The sequence below is a fragment of the Ranitomeya imitator genome, chromosome 2, assembly GCF_032444005.1.
Source record: "Ranitomeya imitator isolate aRanImi1 chromosome 2, aRanImi1.pri, whole genome shotgun sequence".
Classification (NCBI taxonomy): Eukaryota; Metazoa; Chordata; class Amphibia; order Anura; family Dendrobatidae; genus Ranitomeya; species Ranitomeya imitator.
Window position 1 is genome coordinate 439,305,759 of NC_091283.1, and position 26,784 is coordinate 439,332,542.

The following is a 26,784-nucleotide window of genomic DNA, read 5'->3' on the forward strand; positions in this document are numbered from 1 at the left end:
ATCAGTTATTAGGCAGGATATCAGTTATTAGGTAAGGTATCAATTATTAGGCAGGATATCAGTTATTAGGCAGGGTAGCTATTATTAGGAAGGATATCTATTAGCCAGGACATCAGTTAATAGGCAGAGTATCTTTTATTAAGCAGGATATCAGTTATTAGGTAAGATATCAGTTATTTGGCATGGTATCCGTTATTATTGCAGGGTACCAATTATTAGGCAGGGTATCAGGTATTAGTCAAGGTATCAGTTATTAGGCAGGGTATTTGCTATTAGCCAGGGTATCAGTTATTAGGCAGGATATCCGTTAATTAGCAGGCTATCATGTATTATCTCAAGATAGCAATTATTAGGCAGGATATCAGTTATTAGGTAAGATATCAGTTATTAAGCAGAGTATTTGCTATTAGCCAAGGTATCAGTTATTAGGCAGGATATCCGTTAATTAGTAGGCTTTCAGATATTATCTCAAGATAACAATGATTAGGCAGGATATCAGTTATTATTAGGTAAGATATCAGTTATTAAGCAGGATATCTGTTAATTAGCAGGGTATGAGGTATGATCACAAGATATCAATTATTAGGCAAAATATTAGTTATTAGGCAAGATATCAGTGACAGGGTATTATCTATTAGGCAGGATATCTGTCAGTTATTCTACAGGATATAAGTTATTAGACCAGTTATTAGGCAGAGTAGCTATTATTAAGCAGGATATCCGTTATTAGGCAGGGTATCTGTTATTAGGTTAGTTATTATACAGGCTATCAGTTATTAGGTCAGTTATTATACCGGGTAAGTTCTTAGGCAGGGTATAAGTTATTAGGCAGGGTATCAGTTATTAGGTCAGTTATTATACAGGGTAAGTTATTAGGCAGGGTATCAGTTATTGGGTCAGTTATTATACAGGGTATCAGTTATTAGGCAGGGTATCAGTTATTAGGTCAGTTATTATACAGGGTATCAGTTATTAGGCAGGGTATCAGTTATTAGGTCAGTTATTATACAGGGTATCAGTTATTAGGCAGGGTATCAGAGGCACGGTATCATCTATTAGGCAGGGTAGCTATTATTAAGCAGGATATCCGTTATGAGGCAGGGTATAAGTTATTAGGCAGGGTATCAGTTACTAGGTCAGTTATTATACAGGGTATAAGTTATTAGGCAGGGTATCAGTTATTAGGTCAGTTATTATACAGGGTACCAGATATTAGGCAGGGTATCAGAGGCACGGTATCATCTATTAGGCAGGGTAGCTATTATTAAGCAGGATATCCGTTATTAGGCAGGGTATCAGTTATTAGGTCAGTTATTATACAGGGTAAGTTATTAGGCAGGGTATCAGTTATTAGGTCAGTTATTATACAGGGTATCAGTTATTATACAGGGTATCAGTTATTAGGCAGGGTATCAGTTATTAGGCAGGGTATCAGTTATTAGGTCAGTTATTAGGCAAGGTATCAGTTATTAGGTCAGTTTTTATACAGGGTATCAGTTATTAGGCAGGGTATCAGTTATTAGGTCAGTTATTATACAGGGTATCAGTTATTAGGCAGGGTATCAGTTATTAGGTCAGTTATTATACAGGGTATCAGTTATTAGGCAAGGTATCAGTTATTAGGTCAGTTATTATACAGGGTATCAGTTATTAGGCAGGGTATCAGTTATTAGGTCAGTTATTATACAGGGTATCAGTTATTATACAGGGTATCAGTTATTATATGGGGTAAGTTATTATACAGGGTAAGTTATTATACAGGGTATCAGTTATTATATAGGGTAAGTTATTATACAGGGTATCAGTTATTATACAGGGTAAGTTATTATACAGGGTATCAGTTATTATACAGGGTATCAGTTATTATACAGGGTAAGTTATTATACAGGGTATCAGTTATTATACAGGATAAGTTATTATACAGGGTAAGTTATTATACAGGGTAAGTTATTATACAGGGTATCAGTTATTATACAGGGTATCAGTTATTATACAGGGTAAGTTATTATACAGGGTATCAGTTATTATACAGGGTAAGTTATTATACAGGGTATCAGTTATTATACAGGGTATCAGTTATTATACAGGGTATCAGTTATTATACAGGGTAAGTTATTATACAGGGTATCAGTTATTATACAGGGTAAGTTATTATACAGGGTATCAGTTATTATATAGGGTAAGTTATTATACAGGGTATCAGTTATTATACAGGGTAAGTTATTATACAGGGTATCAGTTATTATACAGGGTATCAGTTATTATACAGGGTAAGTTATTATACAGGGTATCAGTTATTATACAGGATAAGTTATTATACAGGGTAAGTTATTATACAGGGTAAGTTATTATACAGGGTATCAGTTATTATACAGGGTATCAGTTATTATACAGGGTAAGTTATTATACAGGGTATCAGTTATTATACAGGGTAAGTTATTATACAGGGTATCAGTTATTATACAGGGTATCAGTTATTATACAGGGTATCAGTTATTATACAGGGTAAGTTATTATACAGGGTATCAGTTATTATACAGGGTAAGTTATTATACAGGGTATCAGTTATTATACAGGGTAAGTTATTATACAGGGTATCAGTTATTATACAGGGTATCAGTTATTATACAGGGTATCAGTTATTATACAGGGTAAGTTATTATACAGGGTATCAGTTATTATACAGGGTATTTGCAGAGGAAGCTTTACCTGGTCGAAGTAGATGATTCGCGTTTTGTTGCTCATCTCGGACGGCTCGTGGTTGGTGCTCCTGACCGCGGAGAATGCCACCTTGGAGTTTGCTGCTCTGACTGAGATCCCCAGAGGAGACGAGGACGACCCCTTGGAGTCCGTGGCCGGGTTGGAGTCGCAGACCACCAGACACTTGCCCTCCAGCACTATGGGCTCGGTGTCGTTCTGCGCCCGGGCAGCGGAGGCTTGCAGCAGGAGCGCGCAGGTGACGGCCGCCAGCACCGCGGACAGCCGCCCACAGGAGCGCAGCGAGTTCAGCCCCGGCATCCTGGCCACTCTCCTCTTTCTCAGCTCAGCACAAAGAAAAAAAACACCAGCCAAAAAAAAAGCAACAAAGCTTCACCGTTTCCAAAATGTCCCCCCTCCTGGAAGAAAGAGTCTCCTGTCCACTTTCCAAATCCTAAACTCTTCCTCATCCAACTCCACATCCACAGTGAATTACTGATGAGGAGAGTCATGGAGCAGCAGCCTGGAGGTGGCCATCATGTAACTACCACCTCCATCAGATCATCCTGGAGCTGGCGGGGTATTGATCCACTGCAGCCAGCAGCCAGAGCCGAACTCTCCTCACTGCGCGCACAATCCACGCTCCTTATTCCCCAAAGCCTTATGTCATAAGAAGTGGCTCAGCCCTCAGCCTGCACCGTGTACACCGCCTGTAAGAGGGGGAGGCGGGCCTGGGGGGCCTGGGCTGCACCACCGGCTCCAGCACACTCCCCTCCAAACTTTATAGCACCCGGTCACTGCAGAAAAGACAGATGGAAATATATGGAAAACTGCAAATATACTCATCTATCCATCCATCCATCCATCCATCCATCTATCCCATATCTATCTATCTATCCATCCATCCATCCATCCATCCATCCATCTATCCCATATCTATCTATCTATCTATCTATCTATCTATCTATCCCATATCTATCTATCTATCTATCTATCTATCTATCTATCTATCTATCTATCCCATATCTATCTATCTATCTCTCTATCTATCTATCTATCTATCTATCTATCTATCTCTCTATCTATCCCATATCTATCTATCTATCTATCTATCTATCTATCTATCTATCTATCTGTCTCATATCTATCTATCTCATTCCTTCTATCTGCATTACTGCACTAGAAATATGAAAAATGAGAGCGTTTAGTGCATAAAAATGGCAAATTTTATGTGTACCTGGTAGCCCCTTTACGGCATCTCTCTTATACCAGGTCCTACACTTGCCTTACCTCGCTGAGAATAAACGTCTCCATCTGAATGGGTACATGTGCTCTCATTTTTCATATTTCTAGTGCAGTAATGCAGTTCAAATTTCGTTTTTCAAGTTTGTATGTTCTAGCGCTGCAGTGTGCTGCCTTATTTACTTAACTATATACGAGTTGGCGACTCTAGGTTCAGCACCTGTTCACACTGAGTCTATGTTTGGATGTGCCGGTAAGGTTTTTGAAATGCAGAGGCGTAGCTAGAGCTTTTGCCGCCCGGGGCTGTTCCCGAGTTTGGCGCCCCCCCCCCCCCATCCCCCCCCCAGCTCAATACACACAAAGGTTACCAAAAATGGTTTTCCTGTTTTGTAGAACTTAAACTGGGCCTAATGGTGTCACCCCCACATGCCACACCTGTGACTTAATACCACCACACCATGACCAGGCCATATAGTGACCGAATAATACTACATACAAGGGACAAATACCACCGCACCATTTCCAGACCACATATTACCACCACATAGTGACTGAATACTACAATACTGATCAGTAAAAAACAACAACACAATACTATCACCATAAGTGCCAGTATTCACAGGAGATCTGTACTTAGTATGCAGTGTCTGTGTAGAGGTAATACAGAGATCACTGGTGACATTATACACAGGACCTCTATATAGTATACAGTGTATAGTGTCAGTGTATAGGTAACACTGACTCACCAGTGACGTCTCTAGGTCAAGTCCTTCATCTTTCATCCAGCACAGACCGCCATCATTCCTTCCAGCCAGGACTCGTTTCTGCAGGAAATAACACAGTTATCTCGAGCTCCGCTTGCAGAACACATTACTTAATTTTTCACAACTTCTACATTACACCACATGAAGAAAAAAAGGTGATATAGTGTCACTCTGCACAATAACAGGACCGCCCCCCCATTTAAAACAGTATACTCAAAAAATAAAATAAATACATCACTGCAGTAACAATATCCCTTAATTATCCCCTATGGTAATAATATTCCCCACCCTGGCCCCGTTTATCTCATTCCTGGCTCCAGCCATATGTTGTCGTATCCTGCCCTCATGAGTATCCATTCTACCCCATATGATCTCCCCATCCTGCCCCACCAGCCTCCATCGTATCCGTCCTGCCCCATGATCCAATCCTGCCCCGTGTCTCCAATCATGCCCCGTATCTACATTCTGCCCATGCCTCAAGTCCTGCCCCCAGTGTGTCCAGCATATTACCCCCATGTTGTCCAGCAATCTGCCCCAGTGTGTCCAGCATATTACCCCCATGTTGTCCAGCAATCTGCCCCAGTGTGTCCAGCATATTACCCCCAGTGTGTCCAGCAATCTGCCCCAGTATGTCCAGCATATTACCCCCAGTGTGTCCAGCAATCTGCCCCAGTGTCCAGCCTTTCCCCAGTGTGTCCAGCAGTCTGCCCCAGTGTGTCCAGCATATTACCCCCAGTGTGTCCAGCAATCTGCCCTCAGTGTGTCCAGCAATCTGCCCCAGTGTCCAGCCTTTCCCCAGTGTGTCCAGCAGTCTGCCCCAGTGTGTCCAGCATATTACCCCCAGTGTCCAGCATTGCCCCAGTGTGTCCAGTATATTACCCCCAGTGTGTCCAGCAATCTGCCCCAGTGTCCAGCATTGCCCCAGTGTGTCCAGAAGTCTGCCCCAGGGTCTCCAGCATTGCCTCAATGTGTCCAGAAATCTGCCCCAGGGTCTCCAGTATTGCCCCAGTGTGTCCAGCAATCTGCCCCAGGGTCTCCAGTATTGCCCCAGTGTGTCCAGCATTCTGCCCCATAGTCTCCTGTACTGCCCCAGTGTGTCCAGCATTCTGCCCCATGGTCTCCAGTATTGCCCCAGTGTGTCCAGCAATCTGCCCCATGGTCTCCTGTATTGCCCCAGTGTGTCCAGCATTCTGCCCCATGGTCTCCAGTATTGCCCCGGTGTGTCCAGCAATCTGCCCCATGGTCTCCAGTATTGCCCCAGTATGTCCAGAAGTCTGCCCCAGGGTCTCCAGCATTGCCTCAATGTGTCCTGAGATCTGCCCCATGGTCTCCAGTATTCAGAGTGTCCAGCATTCTGCCCCATAGTCTCCTGTACTGCCCCAGTGTGTCCAGCATTCTGCCCCATGGTCTCCAGTATTGCCCCAGTGTGTCCAGCATTCTGCCCCATGGTCTCCAGTATTGCCCCAGTGTGTCCAGCATTCTGCCCCATGGTCTCCAGTATTGCCCCAGTGTGTCCAGCATTCTGCCCCATGGTCTCCAGTATTGCCCCAGTGTGTCCAGCAATCTGCCCCATAGTCTCCTGTATTGCCCCAGTGTGTCCAGCAATCTGCCCCATGGTCTCCTATATTGCCCCAGTGTGTCCAGCAATCTGCCCCATGGTCTCCTGTATTGCCCCAGTGTGTCCAGCAATCTGCTCCATGGTCTCCTGTATTGCCCCAGTGTGTCCAGCATTCTGCCCCATGGTCTCCAGTATTGCCCCAGTGTGTCCAGCATTCTGCCCCATGGTCTCCAGTATTGCCCCAGTGTGTCCAGCATTCTGCCCCATGGTCTCCAGTATTGCCCCAGTGTGTCCAGCATTCTGCCCCATGGTCTCCAGTATTGCCCCAGTGTGTCCAGCAATCTGCCCCATAGTCTCCTGTATTGCCCCAGTGTGTCCAGCAATCTGCCCCATGGTCTCCTATATTGCCCCAGTGTGTCCAGCAATCTGCCCCATGGTCTCCTGTATTGCCCCAGTGTGTCCAGCAATCTGCCCCATAGTCTCCTGTATTGCCCCAGTGTGTCCAGCAATCTGCCCCATGGTCTCCTGTATTGCCCCAGTGTGTCCAGCATTCTGCCCCATGGTCTCCAGCATTGCCCCAGCCCCAGACAGTCAGAAATAAAGAAAAAAAAAAAAAAGTAAAATCCTCACCTCTCCCGTTCCCAGCGCAGGTCCGGTGCAGTCAGCGTCTCTCCGGCTCTGCGACGCTCAGGACAGAGAGGCAGAGCGGCGCGCACAGTAGTGACGTCATCGCGCCCTCTGCTCTGAGACGTCGCAGAGTCAGAGGAGGCTGCAGCTGCCGGCGCCGCAGGAACCAGGAGAGGTGAGTATAGAGCGGGGGGCGGGGGCGGGACCCGGGGGTGGGGGGAGCTGGCCCTGGTCGTGGCGGCGGACGGCGCCGCCCGAAGATTTAAAGGGGCGTCTTTTTTTTTTTTTTTCATCTTCTTCTCCTGCAGCGCCGGCCGCCCCCAGCATTGTGCCGCCCGGGGCGGACCGCCCCCCCCGCACCCCCCTTCCTACGCCACTGTTGAAATGTATTCTCTAGCCTTCTGATCGTGCACTCCGCCTCCTAGCCACAGGTGTTTTAATTACAGCAGGTCCAATACCCCTCCACAGAGAGAGAGAATTTTAGTCTAGGAAGAGGTTCCACATGTACCCATTCAGATGGAGACGTTTATTCTCAGCTAGGTAAGGCAGGTGTAGGACCTGGTATAAGAGAGATGCCGTAAAGTGGCTACCAGGTACACATAAAATTGGCCATTTTTATGCGCTAAACGCTCTCATTTTTCATATTTCTAGTGCAGTAATGCAGTTCAAATTTCGTTTTTCAAGTTTGTATGTTCTAGCGCTGCAGTGTGCTGCCTTATTTACTTAACTATATACGAGTTGGCGACTCTAGGTTCAGCACCTGTTCACACTGAGTCTATGTTTGGATGTGCCGGTCAGGTTTTTGAAATGAATTCCTTCTATCTATCCCATATCTATCTATCTATCTATCTATCTATCTATCTATCTATCTATCTATCTATCTATCTGTCTATCTATCCCATATCTATCTATCTATCTTTCTATCTATCTCTCATATCTATTTATCTACGGTACAGACCAAAAGTTTGGACACACCTTCTCATTTAAAGATTTTTCTGTATTTTCATGACTATGAAAATTGTACATTCACACTGAAGGCAGCAAGACTATGAATTAACACATGTAGAATTATATACTTAACAAAAAAGTGTGAAACAACTGAATTTATGTCTTATATTCTAGGTTCTTCAAAGTAGCCACCTTTTGCTTTGATGATTGCTTTGCACACTCTTGGCATTCTCTTGATGAGCTTCTAGAGGTAGTCACTGGGAATGGTCTTCCAACAATCTTGAAGGAGTTCCCAGAGATGCTTAGCACTTGTTGGCCCTTTTGCCTTCACTCTGCGGTCCAGCTCACCCCAAACCATCTCGATTGGGTTCAGGTCTGGTGACTGTGGAGGCCAGGTCATCTGGTGTAGCACCCCATCACTCTCCTTCTTGGTCAAATAGCCCTTACACAGCCTGGAGATGTGTTTGGGGTCATTATCCTGTTGAAAAATAAATGATGGTCCAACTAAATGCAAACCGGATGGAATAGCATGTGGCTGCAAGATGCTGTGGTAGCCATGCTGGTTCAGTATGCCTTCAATTTTGAATAAATCCCCAACAGTGTCACCAGCAAAGCACCCCCACACCATCACACCTCCTCCATGCTTCACGGTGGGAACCAGGCATGTAGAGTCCATCCGTTCACCTTTTCTGCATCGCATAAAGACACGGTGGTTGGAACCAAAGATCTCACATTTGGACTCATCAGACCAAAGCACAGATTTCAACTGGTCTAATGTTCATTCCTTTTGTTCTTTAGCCCAAACAAGTCTCTTCAGCTTGTTGCTTGTCCTTAGCAGTGGTTTTCTAGCAGATATTTTACCATGAAGGCCTGCTGCACAAAGTCTCCTCTTAACAGTTGTTGTAGAGATGTGTTTGCTGCTAGAACTCTGTGTGGCATTGACCTGGTCTCTAATCTGAGCTGCTGTTAACCTGCGATTTCTGAGACTGGTGACTCGGATAAACTTATCCTCAGAAGCAGAGATGACTCTTGGTCTTCCTTTCCTGGGGCGGTCCTCATGTGAGCCAGTTTCTTTGTAGCATTTGATGGTTTTTGCCACTGCACTTGGGGACACTTTCAAAGTTTGCCCAATTTTTTGGACTGACTGAGCTTCATTTCTTAAAGTAATGATGGTCACTAGGGTTGAGCGAAACGGGTCAAAAATTTTCAAAAGTCGCCGACTTTTGATACCGATTCCCGATATGTTTAAGATATCGGGAATTGGTATCGGAATTCAGATTTAAGTGTAAAATAAAGAATTAAAATAAAAAATATCGCAATACTTACCCTCTGACGCGCCCTGGTACTAACCGGGAACCTTCCTTCCTTAGAATCAGCCTTCCAGGACCTTGCGGTGACGTCGCGGCTTGTGATTGGCCGCGCGGCCGCCCATGTGACCGCTCGCGCGACCAATCACAAGCCGCGACGTCACCGCGACGTCACCGAAGGTCCTGGAAGGGCTGATTCTTAGGAAGGAAGGCTGTCGGAAAGAAGCAGGGCGCGTCCGAGGGTGAGTATATACCTAATAGCCCTTCCAGGACCTTCGGTGACGTCGCGGTGATGTTGCGGCTTGTGATTGGTCGCGCGAGCGGTCACATGGGCGGCCGCGCGGCCAATCACAAGCCGCGACGTCACCGCGACGTCACCGCAAGGTCCTGGAAGGCTGATTCTAAGGAAGGAAGGTTCCCGGTTAGTACCAGGGCGCGTCAGAGGGTAAGTATTGCGATATTTTTTATTTTAATTCTTTATTTTACACTAAAATATGGATCGCAGGGCCTGAAGGAGAGTTTCCGCTCCTTCAGACCCTGGGAACCATGGAAACCCAATGCACTGCATTGGGTTTCAGGTTTCGGCCGACCCCGACTTTTTTATAGGATCGGCCGATTTCACTCGACCCGACTTTTGAAAAAGTCGGGTTTCGTGAAACCCGACCCGATCCTATAAAAGTAAAGGTCGCTCAACCCTAATGGTCACTTGTTTTTCTTTACTTAGCTGCTTTTTTCTTGCCATAATGCAAATTCTAACAGTCTATTCAGTAGGACTATCAGCTGTGTATCCACCAGACTTCTGCACAACACAACTGATGGTCCCAACCCCATTTATAAGGCAAGAAATCCCACTTGTTAAACCTGATAGGGCACACCTGGGAAGTGAAAATATACACATGTGTTAATTCACATATCTATCCATCTATCTATCTATCCCATATCTATTTATCTATCTATCTATCTATCTATCTATCTATCTATCTATCTATCTATCTATCTATCTATCTATCTATCTATCTATCTATCTATCTATCCATCTATTATCTAGCTATCTATCTCTATCTTCTACCTATCTATTATATAGGAACACGGAAAACACATAAGGCTTCTAAAGCAATATATAATCATGTGGGACACACTGAAACTTAGAACTGAAAGGACCACAGGAAAAAAAACAGTGCCATAGTCCATAATTTAGATAGACATCACAAAATTTATTGATGAATACAAAAAGTCTCTAACAGAGAGAGAGGATAAAATCGGCAATCAAAAGCACATTAAATGACAGGGAAACAGGGTGACACAACTGTTCAAATGGAATCAAGTGTAACATAGTGCCTATAGCAACTGGCATGCTGTATGTAAAACACATCTTGTACTGCCAAGAAGCATTGCTACACTAATAAAGGGAAGTTCCTATGTATAAATGAGCACTAATCAGCAAGATACATTCTCTGTGGATGAAATAACATACCCAGTAAAAGTTACAGAGTGTGCCACGCCGTCTCCCGCCCTCCCTGACGTGCATTTCGGATTAACCTTCGCCCCCTGAGGAAAGTTGATTCGAAACGCGCGTCGGGGAGGGCGGGAGACGGCGTGGCACACTCTGCAACTACCATTTGCGGCAGATCCGGTAGTTTTTCTGCATCTGCGGCGCAACGGATCACTTACGGCAACACTGCATTCAGCCTCATTCATTCCCTTCTGCTATAAGGACATATGCGTCACTTGCGGTTTTGCCGTTATCCGACAAATGCGGTACTTGCAGCAATGGGAAAAAAGCTGCTAGTAGTGTGTTTTTTTGTCTCATCGCAAGTGTAAAACCGCAAGTGTCGCACATGTCTGCAAGTCCCATAGGGAATGAATGAGGCTGAATCTATGTATATGCTCATGTAGCTCTTTCAAAGACAATTCCAGCAATATTTTTACATGTTCAGTCCATTCATCTGAAACCAATTTGCATACATATGCAAATGAGGGAGTAGATCTGTTACTCCAGCTCTATACCCACTCAGTGCCATCTCTTCCTGATCGACTCACAGCTCTTTTTTCCAGAAACACAGCATAGAGGCTGTCAGTGAAGCAAAAGGAGGTGGCACTCTGCTGGAAATAGAGCTGGAGTGACAGAGGGTTAAGATCCACCATAGTCGTTAGGCATTATTTATATATCAATTGAAATGCTGATTTCTGAATAAGGGAGAAAGGGACTGACCATATAAAGGCATTTATGGAGTTTGTCTTTGAAAGAGTTACATGCTCCTATAAAAGGTTTGGAGTGGTGAAATCCTGCAGACAGACTGCCTTTAAATAAATATACTGTCACTGTCCCCATGTTTGTATGGCTAAGTAGTGAAGAGGAAATGAGTGGCAGCCATAGAAATCACTTACAGTTAATGCCCCATGAACCTGAGTGTCAACACTGGAGGAACAGAGCCAACACAAGTGGTCAGCCTTCACAGAACTGCGGTCACAGTGCGGGCAGGGCTGCCACTAAGAATTTTGGGGCCCTATACTGGCAACATTTCTGGGCTCCCTTGAGACTCTGCCCAGGCTCCACCCCAGCTCTGCCTCCACACCCTCAAGCCTTCCACAGTCCCAACGCCCGCTCTTGGAAAAACTCATCTTCTGCACCACGTCCTCACCAATCTGATATTAACAGTTCTCAGCAGACAGCAGATCGCATACATAGCTAGCAGCTTTTGTTTTGGCCAAAATAATTTTTAAGCCGCCACCACAACAAGGTAGACTCTTTTGGCCGGGCCCTACTCTACTCTAACTTATTAATAATTTCTTAAAATATACAATACTCTTTTTAGGTATATTTGTATTTATTTTTAAGGGAATGAATCACACATATTTTTTAGAATGACCATTAATACCACATACAAGAGAGAAATTCCATCACACCATAACCAGACGACATATTACCACCACATAGTGACGGAATAATATCACATACAAGGAACAAATACCTCCATACTGTTACCAGATCACATATTACCATCACACAGTGACCAAATAATACCACATACAGGGAGAAATACCACCACACCATAACCAGATCACATACTACCGCCACATAGTGACCGAATACTACAATACTTATCATTAATAAAAAAAAAAACCCACAACACTAATGCCATTATACACAAGAGCTCTGTATATAATGTCAGTGTATAAGTAATACAGTGATCACCAGTGACATTATACACAGGAGCTCTGTATATATTGTCAGTGAACAGGTAATAGAGTGTATAGTGTCAGTGTACAGGTAACACACTAACTCACTAGTGATGTCTCTAGCTGAAGTAATTCATCTTTGCTATTCTTTTTCATGCAGCGCAGACCGCCATCATTTATTCCAGCCAGGACTCGTCTCTGCATAAAATAACACATAGTTATCTAGAGCAACGGTTCCAGAGCACATTCCCCACTTTTTCCCTTTCTTCTACTACACTACACATCTGAATACAGATGTGCACCCACCATTAATATATAATTAGTTATTTTTAATCCACCAATACGCCCCCACCAACTATAAATAGCCATTTTCCCCACTTAATAAATATATACATTAATTAGCCCCTTTACTCTTTCCCCCAATTCATTATCAGTCACTGCATCCTCAACGCCCCCTCTTTGTGCCTCCCGCTCCCCCGATTCATTATATTTCCATGCCCTTACATTCATGTGCAGTCACTCATCCCCTCCCTCACATCATTTGCAGCCCTCCTCCATCATTTGTAGCCCCTCCATCATTTGCAGCCCCCTCCATCATTTGCAGCCCCCTCCATCATTTGCAGCCCCTCCATTATTTGCAGCCCCCTCCATCATTTGCAGCCCCTCCATCATTTGCAGATCCCCCATCCATCATATGCAGACCCGCCTCCATCCATCATGTGCAGATCCTCCCTCCATAATGTGCAGATCCCCCCTCCATACATCATGTGCAGATCCCCCCTCCATACATCATGTGCAGATCCCCCCTCTATCCATCATGTGAAGATCCCCCCTCCATCCATCATGTGTAGATCCCCCCTCCATCTATCATGTGGAGATCCCCCTTCCATCCATCATGTGCAGATCCCCCCTACATTGATCATGTGCAGATCCCCCCTCCATCCATCATGTGCAGACCCCATCCATCATGTGCAGATCCCCCCGTCCATCCATCATGTGTAGATCCCCCCCTCCATCCATCATGTGCAGATCCCCCTTCAATCCATCATGTGCAGATCCCTCCTCCATCCATCATGTACAGTTCCCCCCCTCCATCCATCATCTGCAGACCCCCCCTCCATCCATCATGTGCAGATCCTCCCTCCCTCCATCATGTGCAGATCCCCCCTCCATCAGTCATGTGCAGATCCCCCTCCATCATGTGCAGATCCTCCCTCCCTCCATCATGTGCAGATCCCCCCTCCATCCATCATGTGCAGATCCCCTCTCCATCCATCATGTGCAGATCCCCCTCCATCCATCATGTGCAGATCCCCCTCCATCCATCATGTGCAGATCCCCCCTCCAACTATCATGTGCAGATCCCCTCTCCATTCATCATGTGCAGATCCCCCCTCCATCCATCATGTGCAGATCCCTCCTCCATCCATGATGTGCAGCTCCCCCCTCCATCCATCATGTGCAGACCCACCTCCATCATATGCAGATCCTCCCTCCCTCCATCATGTGCAGATCCCCCTCCATCCATCATGTGCAGATCCCCCGCCATCCAACATGTGCAGATCCCCCCTCAATCCATCATGTGCAGATCCCCCCTCCAACCATCATGTGCAGATCCCCCCTCCAACCATCATGTGCAGATCCCCCCTCCATCCATCATGTGCAGATCCCCCCTCCATCCATCATATGCAGATCCCCATAATGTCCAGACAGACCAGAGGCAGAGATATATTACACCCCCCCCCCCCACCCTACTCATTCTATCTTGGACTGGGTGCAAACATTGCCAGTGCTGCTGCTGCTGTCTGTCTCCAGCCTATAGGCAGAAATGAGGAGTCTGAGGGAAGTGGTGAGTCACTGACAGAGCCGTGCAGCAGGCAGCGCGTGGGCGGGAGGTCATGTTTACTTACTGACACGTACTGCTCTGCCACTGCGAGTCCCAGGCCAGGCTAGCAATGTGTGTCCCAGCCAGGTCGGGAGACAGGGCACTGCCATTCCACCTCAGTCCCACCCCCGGTAAGTGGACTGGTAACTTTGGTAACAGTTAGTCACCTTCCGGGCTGGGCATGAAGTTAGGCTGTGCCTGTGAGCACAAATCATGTCACTGTGTCAGCAGGGAGTAGGGAGAGTCGGCACCAGCACCACATGTACTTACTGCCACTCTGCCACCCCCTGTCTTCAGGGATGCACCGCTGCCGGGCTAAAAAAAACAAAAAAAAAACATGCTTAGGTGCCGCCGCCCTGCATCCTCCCGCCCTAGGCAAGTGCCCTCAAGTGCCGAGTGTCAAATACGGCCCTGTGTTGGATACTGACACTTATAGAGCTCTAAAAGTTTCATTACTACTTTTGTCAGATATAACTAGACCTACTGACTCAAAGTCACCTGATTTATAAATGTATAGATAGTAACTTTGTGCCTCTCGAGTGTATAAGTCAGTGCCAAGTTTATCATTCAGTGATAGGTGTACAAGTGACTGCTCGGTGTGTCAGCTAGTGACGGTGTATCAGTCAGTGACGAGGATATCAGTCAGTGATGGGTGTACAAATTAGTGCTGCAGGTACCAGTCGGTGCCGTGTGTATCAGTCAGTGGCAGGTGTATCAACCGGTGCTGGTGTATCACTCAGTACTGGGTATATCAGTCATTGCCGGGTATATGAATCAGTGCTGGTGTATCAGTCAGTCCAGAGTATATAACTTGGTGCCAGGTGTATCAGTCGGTGCCTATACATCAGTCAGTGCTAGGTATATTAGTGGGTCCTGGGTGTATCATTCAGAGCTGGATGTAACAGTCAGTGCAGGTGTATCAGTCAGTGCTGGGCATAACAATCAGTGCCGGGTGTATCACTCGGTGCTGGGGTATCAGTCCCAGGTGTATCAGTCAGTGCTGGGCATATCAGTCAGTGACGTGTGAATCACTCGGTGCTGGTGTATCAGTCCCAGGTGTATCAGTCAGTGCCAGTGTATCAATGCTGGTGTTTCAGTCAACATTGGGCATATTAGTAAGTGCCATGTGTATCAGTCATTGCCAGAGTATCAGTCAGTGCTGGGCATATCAGTCAATGTCAGGTGAATCACTCGGTGCTGGTGTATCAGTCAGTGCCCAATGTATCACTCGGTGCCAATGAATAATTCATTGCAGGGTGTATTAGTTTGTGCCAGTGTATCAGTCAGTACTAGGCATATCAGTTAATACCAGGTGCATCAGTCGGTGTCAGATGTATCAATCAATGCTGGTCTATCAATCAGTGTTGGGTATATCAGTCAGTGCCGAGTGAATCATTCGGTGCCGGATGCATCAGTCGGTGTATCAGTCAGTGTTGAGTTTATCATTTATCAGTCAGTGCCGAGTTTATCAGTCATTGGTAGATTTAGCAATCAATTCTGGTTTATCAGTCAGTGTTTTATATATCAGTCAGAACCGAGTGTATCACGTTGGTGTCGATGTATCAGTCAGTGCTGGCTATATCAGTCATTGCTTGGCATACCAGTTGGTGCCAAGTGTATCATTCTGTACCAGTGTATCAGTCAGTGCTCAGTGTATAATTTATTATTATTAGTGATGAGCGAGTATACTCGTTGTTCGGGTTTCCCTGAGCAGACTCGGGTGGTCTCCGAGTATTTTGGCGTGCTCGGAGATATAGTTTTTGTCACCTCAGTTTCATGATTTGCGACTGCTAGACAGCCTGAATATATGGGGGGTTTGCCTATTTGGTAGGGAATTCCCACATGTATTCAGCCTGTCTAGCAGTCGCAAATAATGTAGCTAAGGCGATGAAAACTAAATCTCTGAGGACACCAAAATACTCGGAGACCACCCGAGCATGCTCGGGAAAACCCGAGCAACGAGTATACTCACTCATCACTAATTATTATTATTTATTATTATAGCCCCATATATTCCAAGGCACTTTACATCTGAAAAGGGGTATATATAACAAAAACAAGATCAATAATCTTGAACAAAAGGAGTCATGGACTGGTGGAAGTAGAGAGAGGACTCTGCCCACGAGTGCTTACAGTCTGCAAGGGATGGATGAGCATACAGTAGGTGAGGGTAGAGGTGGTCATGTCGCAGTATGGTGGAACAAGGGTTACCACAGGTTGTAGGCTGGTCAGAAGAGGTGAGTCTTTAGGTTCCTTTTGAAGGTTTCCATAGTAGGCGAGAGTCTGATTTGTTGGAGTAGAGAGTTCCGGAGTAGGAGGGAAGGACGGGAAAAATCTTATATGTGATTGTTAAAAGGAGAGATAAGAGGGGGGAGTAGGGTAAGAGATCTTGTGAGGATCGGGGGCTGCGTGCAGGTAAGTACCGAGAAACTAGGTCGCAGATGTATGGAGGAGACAGGTTGTGGATGGCTTTGTATGCCATGGTTAGGGTTTTGAACTGGAGTTTCTGGACAATGCGGAGCCTGTGAAGGGATTGACATAGAGGATATGACTGAGAATAGTGGAGGGAGAGATGGATTAGTCGGGCAGCAGAGTTTAGGATAGATTGGAGAGGTGTGAAAGTGTTAGAGGGGAGGCCACAAAGTAGGAAGTTGCAATAGTTCAGGCGGGAGATGATGGAGGCATGCAAGTGTTTTTGCAGGTTCTTGATTAAGGATTGTGTGGATCAGGGAAATATTTTTGAGTTGCAGTCAGTAGTAAGTGGAAAGAGCTTGAATGTGTGGTTTGAAGGAGAGATCAGCGTTAAAAGTTAACCCGAGGCAGCGAGCTTGTGGGACTTGGGAGAGTGAGCAGTCATTGATTTTGATGGATAGGTCTGTTGGGAAGGTTGAGTGAGATGGTTGAAAGATGATGAATTCTGTTTTATCAATGTTAAGTTTCAGAAATCTAGCGGAGAAGAAAGAAGAAATAGTGGACAGATATTGTGGGATTCCGGTTAGTAAGGAGATGATATCGGATCCAGAGAGGTAGATCTCTGTGTCATTAGCATAGAGATGATGCTGAAATCCGTGGGACTCTATGAGCTGTCCCAGGCCGAAGGTGTAGATTGAACAGAACAGGAGTTGTAGATCTGAACCTTGGGGGACACCAACAGATAGGGGGCGAGATGAGGATGTGGTGTGTGAGTGGGAGATGTTGAATGTCTGATCTGTTAGGGCCAAGTCTGTGATGCCAAGAGATGAGAGAATATAAAGTAAGAGTGAATGGTCCACTGTATCGAAGGAAGAGGACAGGTTCAGGAGAAAGAGGACAGAATAGTGTCGCTTGAATTTAATAGTTAGTAGGTCATTGGTGACTTTAGTCAGAGAAGTTTCAGTGGAATGATGTGAACGGAAAACAGATTGTAAGCAGTCAAATAGGAAGCAAGAGGAGAGACGGGAGAACAGTTCAAGGTGAACGTGTTGTTCCAGTAGTTTTGAGGCATTGGGGAGAAGTAATATGAAGCGATAGTTAGACACAGAAGATGAGTCAAGCGAGTGGTTTTTGAGGATGCGTGTGATTGAGCCATGTTTGAAGCAAGAGCAGAAGACAGCAGATGCTAGTGACAGGTTGAAGAGATGGATTAGGGTTGGGATGAAGACTGTGGTGAGGTTTGGGATGAGGCAGTACGGGATTGGGTCAAGTGCACAGGGGGTGAGATGTGATCTGGAGAGTAGAGAGGAAAGTTGATCTTCCATAATGGCGAAGAAGATGATTTTGGAAGATGTCTGAAAAGTCATGAGGATGGGCTATGGGGACTGTAGGCCAAAGATTTGTATGATGTAATCAATATTCTGTTTGAATAATGAGGCAAAATCTTGTTAGGGGTGGCAGAACGCACCGAGTATATATATATATATATATATATATATATATATATATATATATCTACTATATAAAGCTGAACGTGTGTATGTGTGTGTGTATGTGTGTATGTATGTCCGGGATTGGCATCTGCACCGTCGCAGCTACAGCCACAAAATTTTGCACAGTCACATGTCTGGACCCCGAGAGCATCATAGGCTATATTGTGAGGCGAAATTTTAACCCCGCGCGTTCCAATTCACCAAACAATTTTGCCCCTATCTACATAATGGGGAAAAAAGTGAAAGGAAAAGTGTTGGAAGCGTCGCAGCTACAGCAACAAAATTTTGCACAGTCACACGTCTGGACCCTGAGAGCGTCATAGGCTACGTTGTGAGGTGAAATTTTAACCCCGCGCTTTCCAATTCACCAAACAATTTTGCCCCTATCTGCATAATGGGGAAAAAAGTGAAAGGAAAAGTGTTGGAGGCGTCGCAGCTACAGAAACAAAATTTTGCACAGTCACACGTCTGGACCCTGAGAGCGTCATAGGCTACGTTGTGAGGTGAAATTTTAACCCCGCGCTTTCCAATTCACCAAACAATTTTGCCCCTATCTGCATAATGGGGAAAAAAGTGAAAGGAAGTGTTGGAGGCGTCGCAGCTACAGAAACAAAATTTTGCACAGTCACACGTCTGGACCCTGAGAGCGTCATAGGCTATGTTGTGAGGTGAAATTTTAACCCCGCGCTTTCCAATTCACCAAACTATTTTTCTACTATCTACATAATGGGGAAAAGTGAAAGGAAAAGTGTTGGAGGCAAATTGACAGCTGCCAGATGTGAACAAGGGGGACTTAAAGAATGAGAGCGATGGCGCCAAAGAGTATATACCGATCAGTTGCTAAGGTGGGGCCCCGACATGAGATACTCACCACACATGGGGATATGAACACACACACAAAATGCGCCACACACTACCACGTGCTTGAACACATATACCACCCTCAGCACACATTTCACCACACATACACCAACCTCGCCACATAAAAGTCGAAACACAAAAGTCGCCGCTCAAAACTCACCACGTGCAAAACTCGCCACATGCAAAAACTAGGCTCACGCAAAACTCGCCACAAGTGCAAAACTCACCTCATGGAAAACTCGCCACACGCAAAACTTGCACACGCGGAAAAATTGCCACATGCACAAAATTTGCAACACATGCAAAAGTTGCCTCACACAAAACTTGTACATACTCAAAAGGCACCAGACATAAAACTCACCACGCGCAAAACTCGCCATGCGCAAAACTTGCTGCACACAACTTGCTACACTAACCTGTCACATGCAACTCGACACACAAAAAGTTGCTACACGCATGTTGCCACACAAAACTCATCTCACAAAAGTCGCTACATGCATGTCGCCACACACAACTCAACATACACAACTTGACAGACGAAACTCGCCCCAAAACACACACAAGTCTGGTATTAGCCTTCAAAAATAAAAATCTGATTAATAAGCAGACAAACTACAAGAGCAACAAATGTACCATATAGGAAATACAGCAGCTGTCAGTCACATGACCTGTCTATTATGTGTATGTGTGAGCTAATATATACTGCCAGGGGGAGGGCTTCCTGTTGGCTGGGGATTTATCAGGCTGCCAATTTATCTTACAAATACTGAGGTAAAAATACTGAGCAAATAACGTGTTAATGAGGTCTAATACAGGAGATCACACAGGTATATACTATATACAGGGGAGATGACACACATATATATACTATATACAGGAGAGATGACACACAGGTATATACTATATAGAGGAGGAGATGACATACAGGTACATACTATATACAGGAGGAGATGACATACAGGTATATACTATATACAGGAGGAGATGACACACAGGTATATACTGTATACAGGAGCAGATTACCTACAGGTATATACTATATACAGGAGGAGATGACATACAGGTATATGCTATATATAAAAGATGACATACAGGTATATACTATATACAGGAGGAGATGACACACAGATATATACTATATACAGGGGAGATGACACACAGGTATATACTATATACAGGTATACAGGAGGAGATGACATACAGGTATATACTATACATAGAAGGAGATGACATACAGGTATATACTATATATAGGAGGAGATGACATACAGGTATATACTATATATAGGAGGAGATGACATACAGGTATATACTATATATAGGAGGAGATGACATACAGGTATATACTATATACAGGGGAGATGACACACAGCAGGTATATACTATATACAGGGGAGATGACATACAGGTATATACTATATACAGGAGATGACATAAAGGTGTATACTATATATAAGGGAGATGACAAACATGTATATACTGAGGTGAAAATGAGAGGTGGGAGGTGAAAATGAAAAGGTATGAGTGCAAAATGAAAGGAGTGAGGGAAAATAGTGTAGTGATCGGAAAATTAGAGATGTGAGGTCGAAATGACAAGTGTTAGGCGGGAATGAGAGGAGTGAGCGAGGAAATGAGAGGTGTGAGGGAGAAAATGAGAGATGTGAGGGGGAAAATTAAAGATGGGATTGGGAAAATGAGAGGCGTGATGGGAAAATAAGAGAAGTGACGTGCAATAACTAACCACAGATATTTACTATGCCCAGGCAACGCCGGGCTCTTCAGCTAGTATATATATTAATATGTATTATTAGGTGCGTTCGCAACCCGGGGTCCACCGTGCAGGAGAGGAACCTGCTGATGGCAAATGGCGGCGCTATATGGCGGTATAAACGAACTTTGTTAACTCCACAGAGTCGCTAGGAACAAGATGCTGTACCCTGTTAACCTCACAGAGGTTCACAGCTACTCACCAGAGTAAACCGGAAACAGGAACACATGGGCTACTTGCACAGTGAACAAGTCTGTATGATCATGTTCAAAAACGTATCAACCAAATACCCTGTTTTTTACATCTTTTACTAGCACTTGCGGATTACTGCAACATTTTTTCAAACTGAGTGTTTTTGGTTTTACTATTCTCTTTTGTGTCTTCAGGTTTCTTGGTGGTGTGTGAACATGATCATACAGACTTGTTCACTGTGCAAGTAGCCCATGTGTTCCTGTTTCCATAATTGTTCTCTTGTGTCTACAAGACTGGGGAGTTCCACCACTCCTCTTGGGCTATCTGCACAAAAGCTGTTCTACCCTGTATGCACACATGGATTTTTCCTCTCTGAACCCTGTTCACACAGGTTATATACAGATGATCAGGTTTTTAAATACATCAGATAGGGATTGCATACATTAGTTAGGACTGCTCTGATAAGGGTATACCGTGAAGATTGGTAGAGCAGCTTAGTATACATTTTTTGCAAAAAACGTATCAACCAAATACCCTGTTTTTTACATCTTTTACTAGCACTTGCGGATTACTGCAACATTTTTTCAAACTGAGTGTTTTTGGTTTTACTATTCTCTTTTGTGTCTTCAGGTTTCTTGGTGGTGTGTGAACATGATCATACAGACTTGTTCACTGTGCAAGTAGCCCATGTGTTCCTGTTTCCATAATTGTTCTCTTGTGTCTACAAGACTGGGGAGTTCCACCACTCCTCTTGGGCTATCTGCACAAAAGCTGTTCTACCCTGTATGCACACATGGATTTTTCCTCTCTGAACCCTGTTCACACAGGTTATATACAGATGATCAGGTTTTTAAATACATCAGATAGGGATTGCATACATTAGTTAGGACTGCTCTGATAAGGGTATACCGTGAAGATTGGTAGAGCAGCTTAGTATACATTTTTTGCAAAAAACGTATCAACCAAATACCCTGTTTTTTACATCTTTTACTAGCACTTGCGGATTACTGCAACATTTTTTCAAACTGAGTGTTTTTGGTTTTACTATTCTCTTTTGTGTCTTCAGGTTTCTTGGTGGTGTGTGAACATGATCATACAGACTTGTTCACTGTGCAAGTAGCCCATGTGTTCCTGTTTCCATAATTGTTCTCTTGTGTCTACAAGACTGGGGAGTTCCACCACTCCTCTTGGGCTATCTGCACAAAAGCTGTTCTACCCTGTATGCACACATGGATTTTTCCTCTCTGAACCCTGTTCACACAGGTTATATACAGATGATCAGGTTTTTAAATACATCAGATAGAGATTGCATACATTAGTTAGGACTGCTCTGATAAGGGTATACCGTGAAGATTGGTAGAGCAGCTTAGTATACATTTTTTGCAAAAAACGTATCAACCAAATTCCCTGTTTTTTACATCTTTTACTAGCACTTGCGGATTACTGCAACATTTTTTCAAACTGAGTGTTTTTGGTTTTACTATTCTCTTTTGTGTCTTCACCAGAGTAAACCGTGGTCATGCAGTCAGAGAAAACAGACAAGCAACTCCTCACCGGAGGTGCCGGTATTCTAGCGGCTTATTTCAGCCAAGGCCCTGAATACACTCATACTAACTCCTCACCGGAGGTGCCGGTATTCTAGGGGCTTATTTCAGCCAAACCCTAACCGCATCCAGACATGACCACACTGGCGCTGAGCTCATAGATATTGGTTTGATACTAGCGCATGGCCGTGCAGCCATGCGAACCTTTTATAGCTGCAGCAACTTCAGGACCTTCCTATCAGGGGCAGAGGATATTTATTCTTAACGGTGATGGCGTTAAGACCCCTGTAGTCTATGCATGGAAGTAGTTCCCCGTTCTTCTTCTGTACGAAGAAGAACCCAGCCCTAGCATGTGCTACTGACTTTCTAATGAATCCTCTTGTCAGATTTTCCTGGATGCACTGAGACATTGCCTCCGTCTCCGGGAGAGATAACGGATAGACTCAACCCCGGAGAGGCTCAGCACCAGGTAAGAGGTCAATAGGACAGTCATAGGGGCGGTGAGGTGGAAGGGTCTCCGCAGCTCTTTTGGAGAACACGTCCGCATAGTGCCAATTTTGCTTGGGCAGAGAGGATAGATCTGCGGGTACCTCAGTTGTAGCAACCTGAATGCTCTCCCTCTGACATTTACCCCCACAAGATTCACCCCATTCCAAAATTCTGCCTGTAGACCACTCGATATAAGGAGAGTGATACCGTAGCCAAGGCAACCCTAACAGGACCTCATCAATTCCTTCAGGAATGATGAGCAGAGAAATAATCTCCTGATGAGATGGCGACAAGGACAGAGTGAAAGGGATGGTCTGGTGTGTAATCTGTGAGGGCAGTGTCGACCCATTCACCACTCGTACAGTTACTGGTTGAGCTAGCATTACCAGGGGTATTTCGTGACGCTGGGAGAAGGCAGAAGACATAAAATTGCCCTCCGCCCCAGAATCCACGCAGAGCTCTACCGAGTGAGTGAATGAGCCTATTGTAATTGTCCCCTTAAAGGACAATTTTGGAGGCAACGTCGCCGTGTCTAGTGTACCTCCACGTACTACCACTAGACGCTGACGTTTCCTCGACCGCTGTGAACATCTGGTGGCAAGATGTCCTGACTGCTGGCAAACATGGCAGACCTTGAGTGCATGAGCGGTCCGGGACTTAGATACTGCGCGTGACACTTCCATGGCCTCATGTGACTCAGGGACCAGGACCGGAGATTACAAAGGTTTGGCGAAGGTGGGGGCCAGCCGAAACCTCTGCCCACACTGGGCCCGCTCTAACCTCCGCTCGTGAAAACGAAGGTCAATGCGGGTAGACACAGATATTAGCTCCTCCAGTGTGGCGTGAATCTCACTTGTGGCCAGAGCGTCCTTCACGTGGTCAGCCAGCCCCCTCCAAAATATAGGAATAAGGGCTTTATCCGACCACTCCAGCTCAGATGCTAGGGTGCGGAAGTGGACGGTCAAATGGCTGACCAAGGACAAGCCCTGAGTCAATGCCAACAATTGGAGCGCCGTATCATGGGTGACTCGAGGCCCCAAAAAGACCTGTTTCAGAGTACTCAAGAACAGCGGAGCACTCTGCACCACATGATCGCCACACTCTCACAGCAGCGTAGCCTTGTCCAACAGGAGAGACACAATAAATGCCACCTTTGCCCGCTCTGTGGGGAAACGTGCCACCAGGAGCTCAAGATGTATAGAGCACTGGCTCATGAAACCCCTACAAGATTTACTATCATCAGAAAAATTTTCTGGCAGCGGGAAGTGAGTTGCTGCAGTCACGCTAGCAGCCTGAACAGCAACCGCGGTAACATCCACAACTGAGGTTGTGCGCTCGAGAACCACCAACCTACCCTCCAGCTGCTGGATGTATTGCAAGGATTGCTGTTTATCCGCCATTTACCAGCCAGACCCTGGCGCTAGTATTATGTTAGGGTTGGCGGAACGCACCGAGTATATATATATATACATATATATATATATGTATATATGTATTATTAGGTGTGTTCGCAACCCGGGGTCCACCTTGCAGGAGAGGAACCTGCTGCTGGCAAATGGTGGCGCTATATGGCGGTATAAGCAAACTCTGCTAACTCCACAGAGTCGCTAGGAACAAGATGCTGTGCCCTGTTAACCTCACAGAGGTACACAGCTACCAACCAGAGCAAACTGTGGTCATGCAGTCAGAGAAAACAAACAACTCCTCACCGGAGGTGCCGGTATTCTAGCAGCTTATTTCAGCCAAGGCCCTGAATACACTCATACAAACGCCTCACCGGAGGTGCCGGTATTCTAGAGGCTTATTTCAGCCAAACCCTAACCGCATCCAGACATGACCACACTGGCGCTGAGCTCATAGTCATTGGTTTGATACTAGCGCATGGTCGTGCAGCCATGCAAACCTTTTATAGCTGCAGCAACTTCAGGACCTTCCTAGAAGAACAATGGGAGCTGCTACAGTACCTGAGCAACTTCAGGACCTTCCTCGAGGACCAATGGGAGCTGCTGCAGTATCTGAGCATGTGACCCCAAACCTCCAATGAGAGGTCTTACCCTGGGCATGCTCAGAAGGGGAAAAGCAGGACTTAGTCCCAGAGATGTCTGCTCGCCGCTGACCAGTACTGACTACAAAGGCAGAGCCTAGAAGAATAGAAGTAAGCAGTCTCCCAGTATCAGCCTGAGCCAGATGCTGGGACCGACGTCTCTGCTGAGCAGGCTCCACTGCGGCTGGAGAAGAATGGGAGACCGCAGCGTAGGTGGTTCGAGATTCCCCCTGTGCAGAGGTGGGAACTCGACACCTAACAAATCTTCAGCTGAGATGAGGTGCTGGAGGACATAGGAGAGATTTGAAAGTGTTGAATAGAGTTTTAGGGTGTGAGACAGGGAATAGAATGAGACATGAGAAGTATGTTTGTTTTGCTGCAGTGAGTGTGGACTTGAAAGTAGTGAGGGACTGTTTGAATGTGATGAAGTGCTCGTTGGAGTAGGATCTTTTACATCTCCGCTTAGCAACCCTGGAATGCTGAGTCAGTTGTTTAGTCAGGCTGGTGTGCCAGGGTTGCCTGTTGATTGTGCGAGATTTAGTATGTGTGAGGAGCGATTCGAGATCAGTAGCTGTTGTGGTGTTATATAAAGCTGCAGCAGCATCTGCATCATGTAAGTAACCTATATCTGCAAGAGGGAGAAGGAGTTCAGAGAGTCTGTTTAAATCAAGGTGTTTGAGATTTCTGCAAGGGTCAGTCAGTGCCGTTATATCAGACAGTGTTGGTATATGAGACAGTGCCGGGTGTATCAGTTGGTGCCGGGTGTATCAGTCGGTGACAGTTTTTTATTCAGTGCCAGTGTATCAGTCAGTGCTCGGTGTATCAGTCAGTGTTGTGTTTATCAGTTAGTGACGGTATATCAGTCAGTGTTGGGTGTATCAGTCAAAGCTGGGTGTATCAGTCAGTGCCAAGTGTATCAGTCAGTGCTGGTTTATCAGTCTTTGTCATAAGTTTCATTCAGTAATGGTGTATCAGTCAGTGCTGGTGTATCAGTCAGTGCTGGTGTATCAGTCAGTGCAGGTTGTATCAGTCAGTACTGGTGTATGTCTCGGTGTAGATTGTATAAGTCAGTGCCAGGTGTATCAGTCAGTACAGGTGTATCAGTCAATGTCAGGTGTATCAGTCAGTGCCAGGTCTATCAGTCAGTGCCAGGTGTATCAGTCAATGTCAGGTCTATCAGTCAGTGCCAGGTGTATCAGTCAATGTTGGTGTAGCAGTCAGTTCCGGTGTATCAGTCAGGGAAAGGTGAGTATTTCATCCTCATCTTCCAGAGATGTGATCTGAGCCTGAGCTGCTGTAAATCATTAAGACTGATTATCTTAATGAAATCTGCAATGACCCGGCACACGGAGTCTGTATGTAAAACAATTACCGGCTCCCAGGCCTCAGCGCTATTGACAATCTCTCTATGAAGATTAATGCTGCGTTCTGTTATTTGCTGGCGCTGCCAAGTGGATGGTTCAGGGAACTTCAGGCACAATGCAGAAACCGCATGCTAAGTAGGCTTTTATGCACAGGGCAAGTGGATGGGGGTCATTAAGAGCGAGATCTGTGAGCTGACGCTGGAACTACGACTCTCAGCAGTGCCCTGACACCCGGAGAGCCACTGGCTGTAGAAAATTCATGTGAAATCTGTAGTAGATAGTAGTATAGCAGATTCCCCATGTCAATTATTACCTCTCTCAAACTTTCCTATGGGCATAACATCTTGTGTATGTTCCTATACTTTTTTGGGGGGCGCTCCTCCAATGAGTCTGTGCATAGCCGGATTCC

The 26,784-nt window shown here is 45.4% G+C and overlaps 1 protein-coding gene across 1 annotated transcript in view; it reads right to left on the reverse strand.

Moving 5' to 3' along the window:
• CBLN4 (cerebellin 4 precursor) overlaps positions 1-3,367 on the reverse strand; it is a 72,626-nt gene extending 69,259 nt beyond the window's left edge. Inside the window, exon 1 of the mRNA XM_069750929.1 lies at positions 2,710-3,367. Within this exon, the coding sequence (XP_069607030.1) occupies positions 2,710-3,018 (309 nt within the window). The 5' untranslated portion in view covers positions 3,019-3,367. The remainder of the gene's footprint in view (positions 1-2,709) is intronic.
• Positions 3,368-26,784: the final 23,417 nt, after the last annotated feature.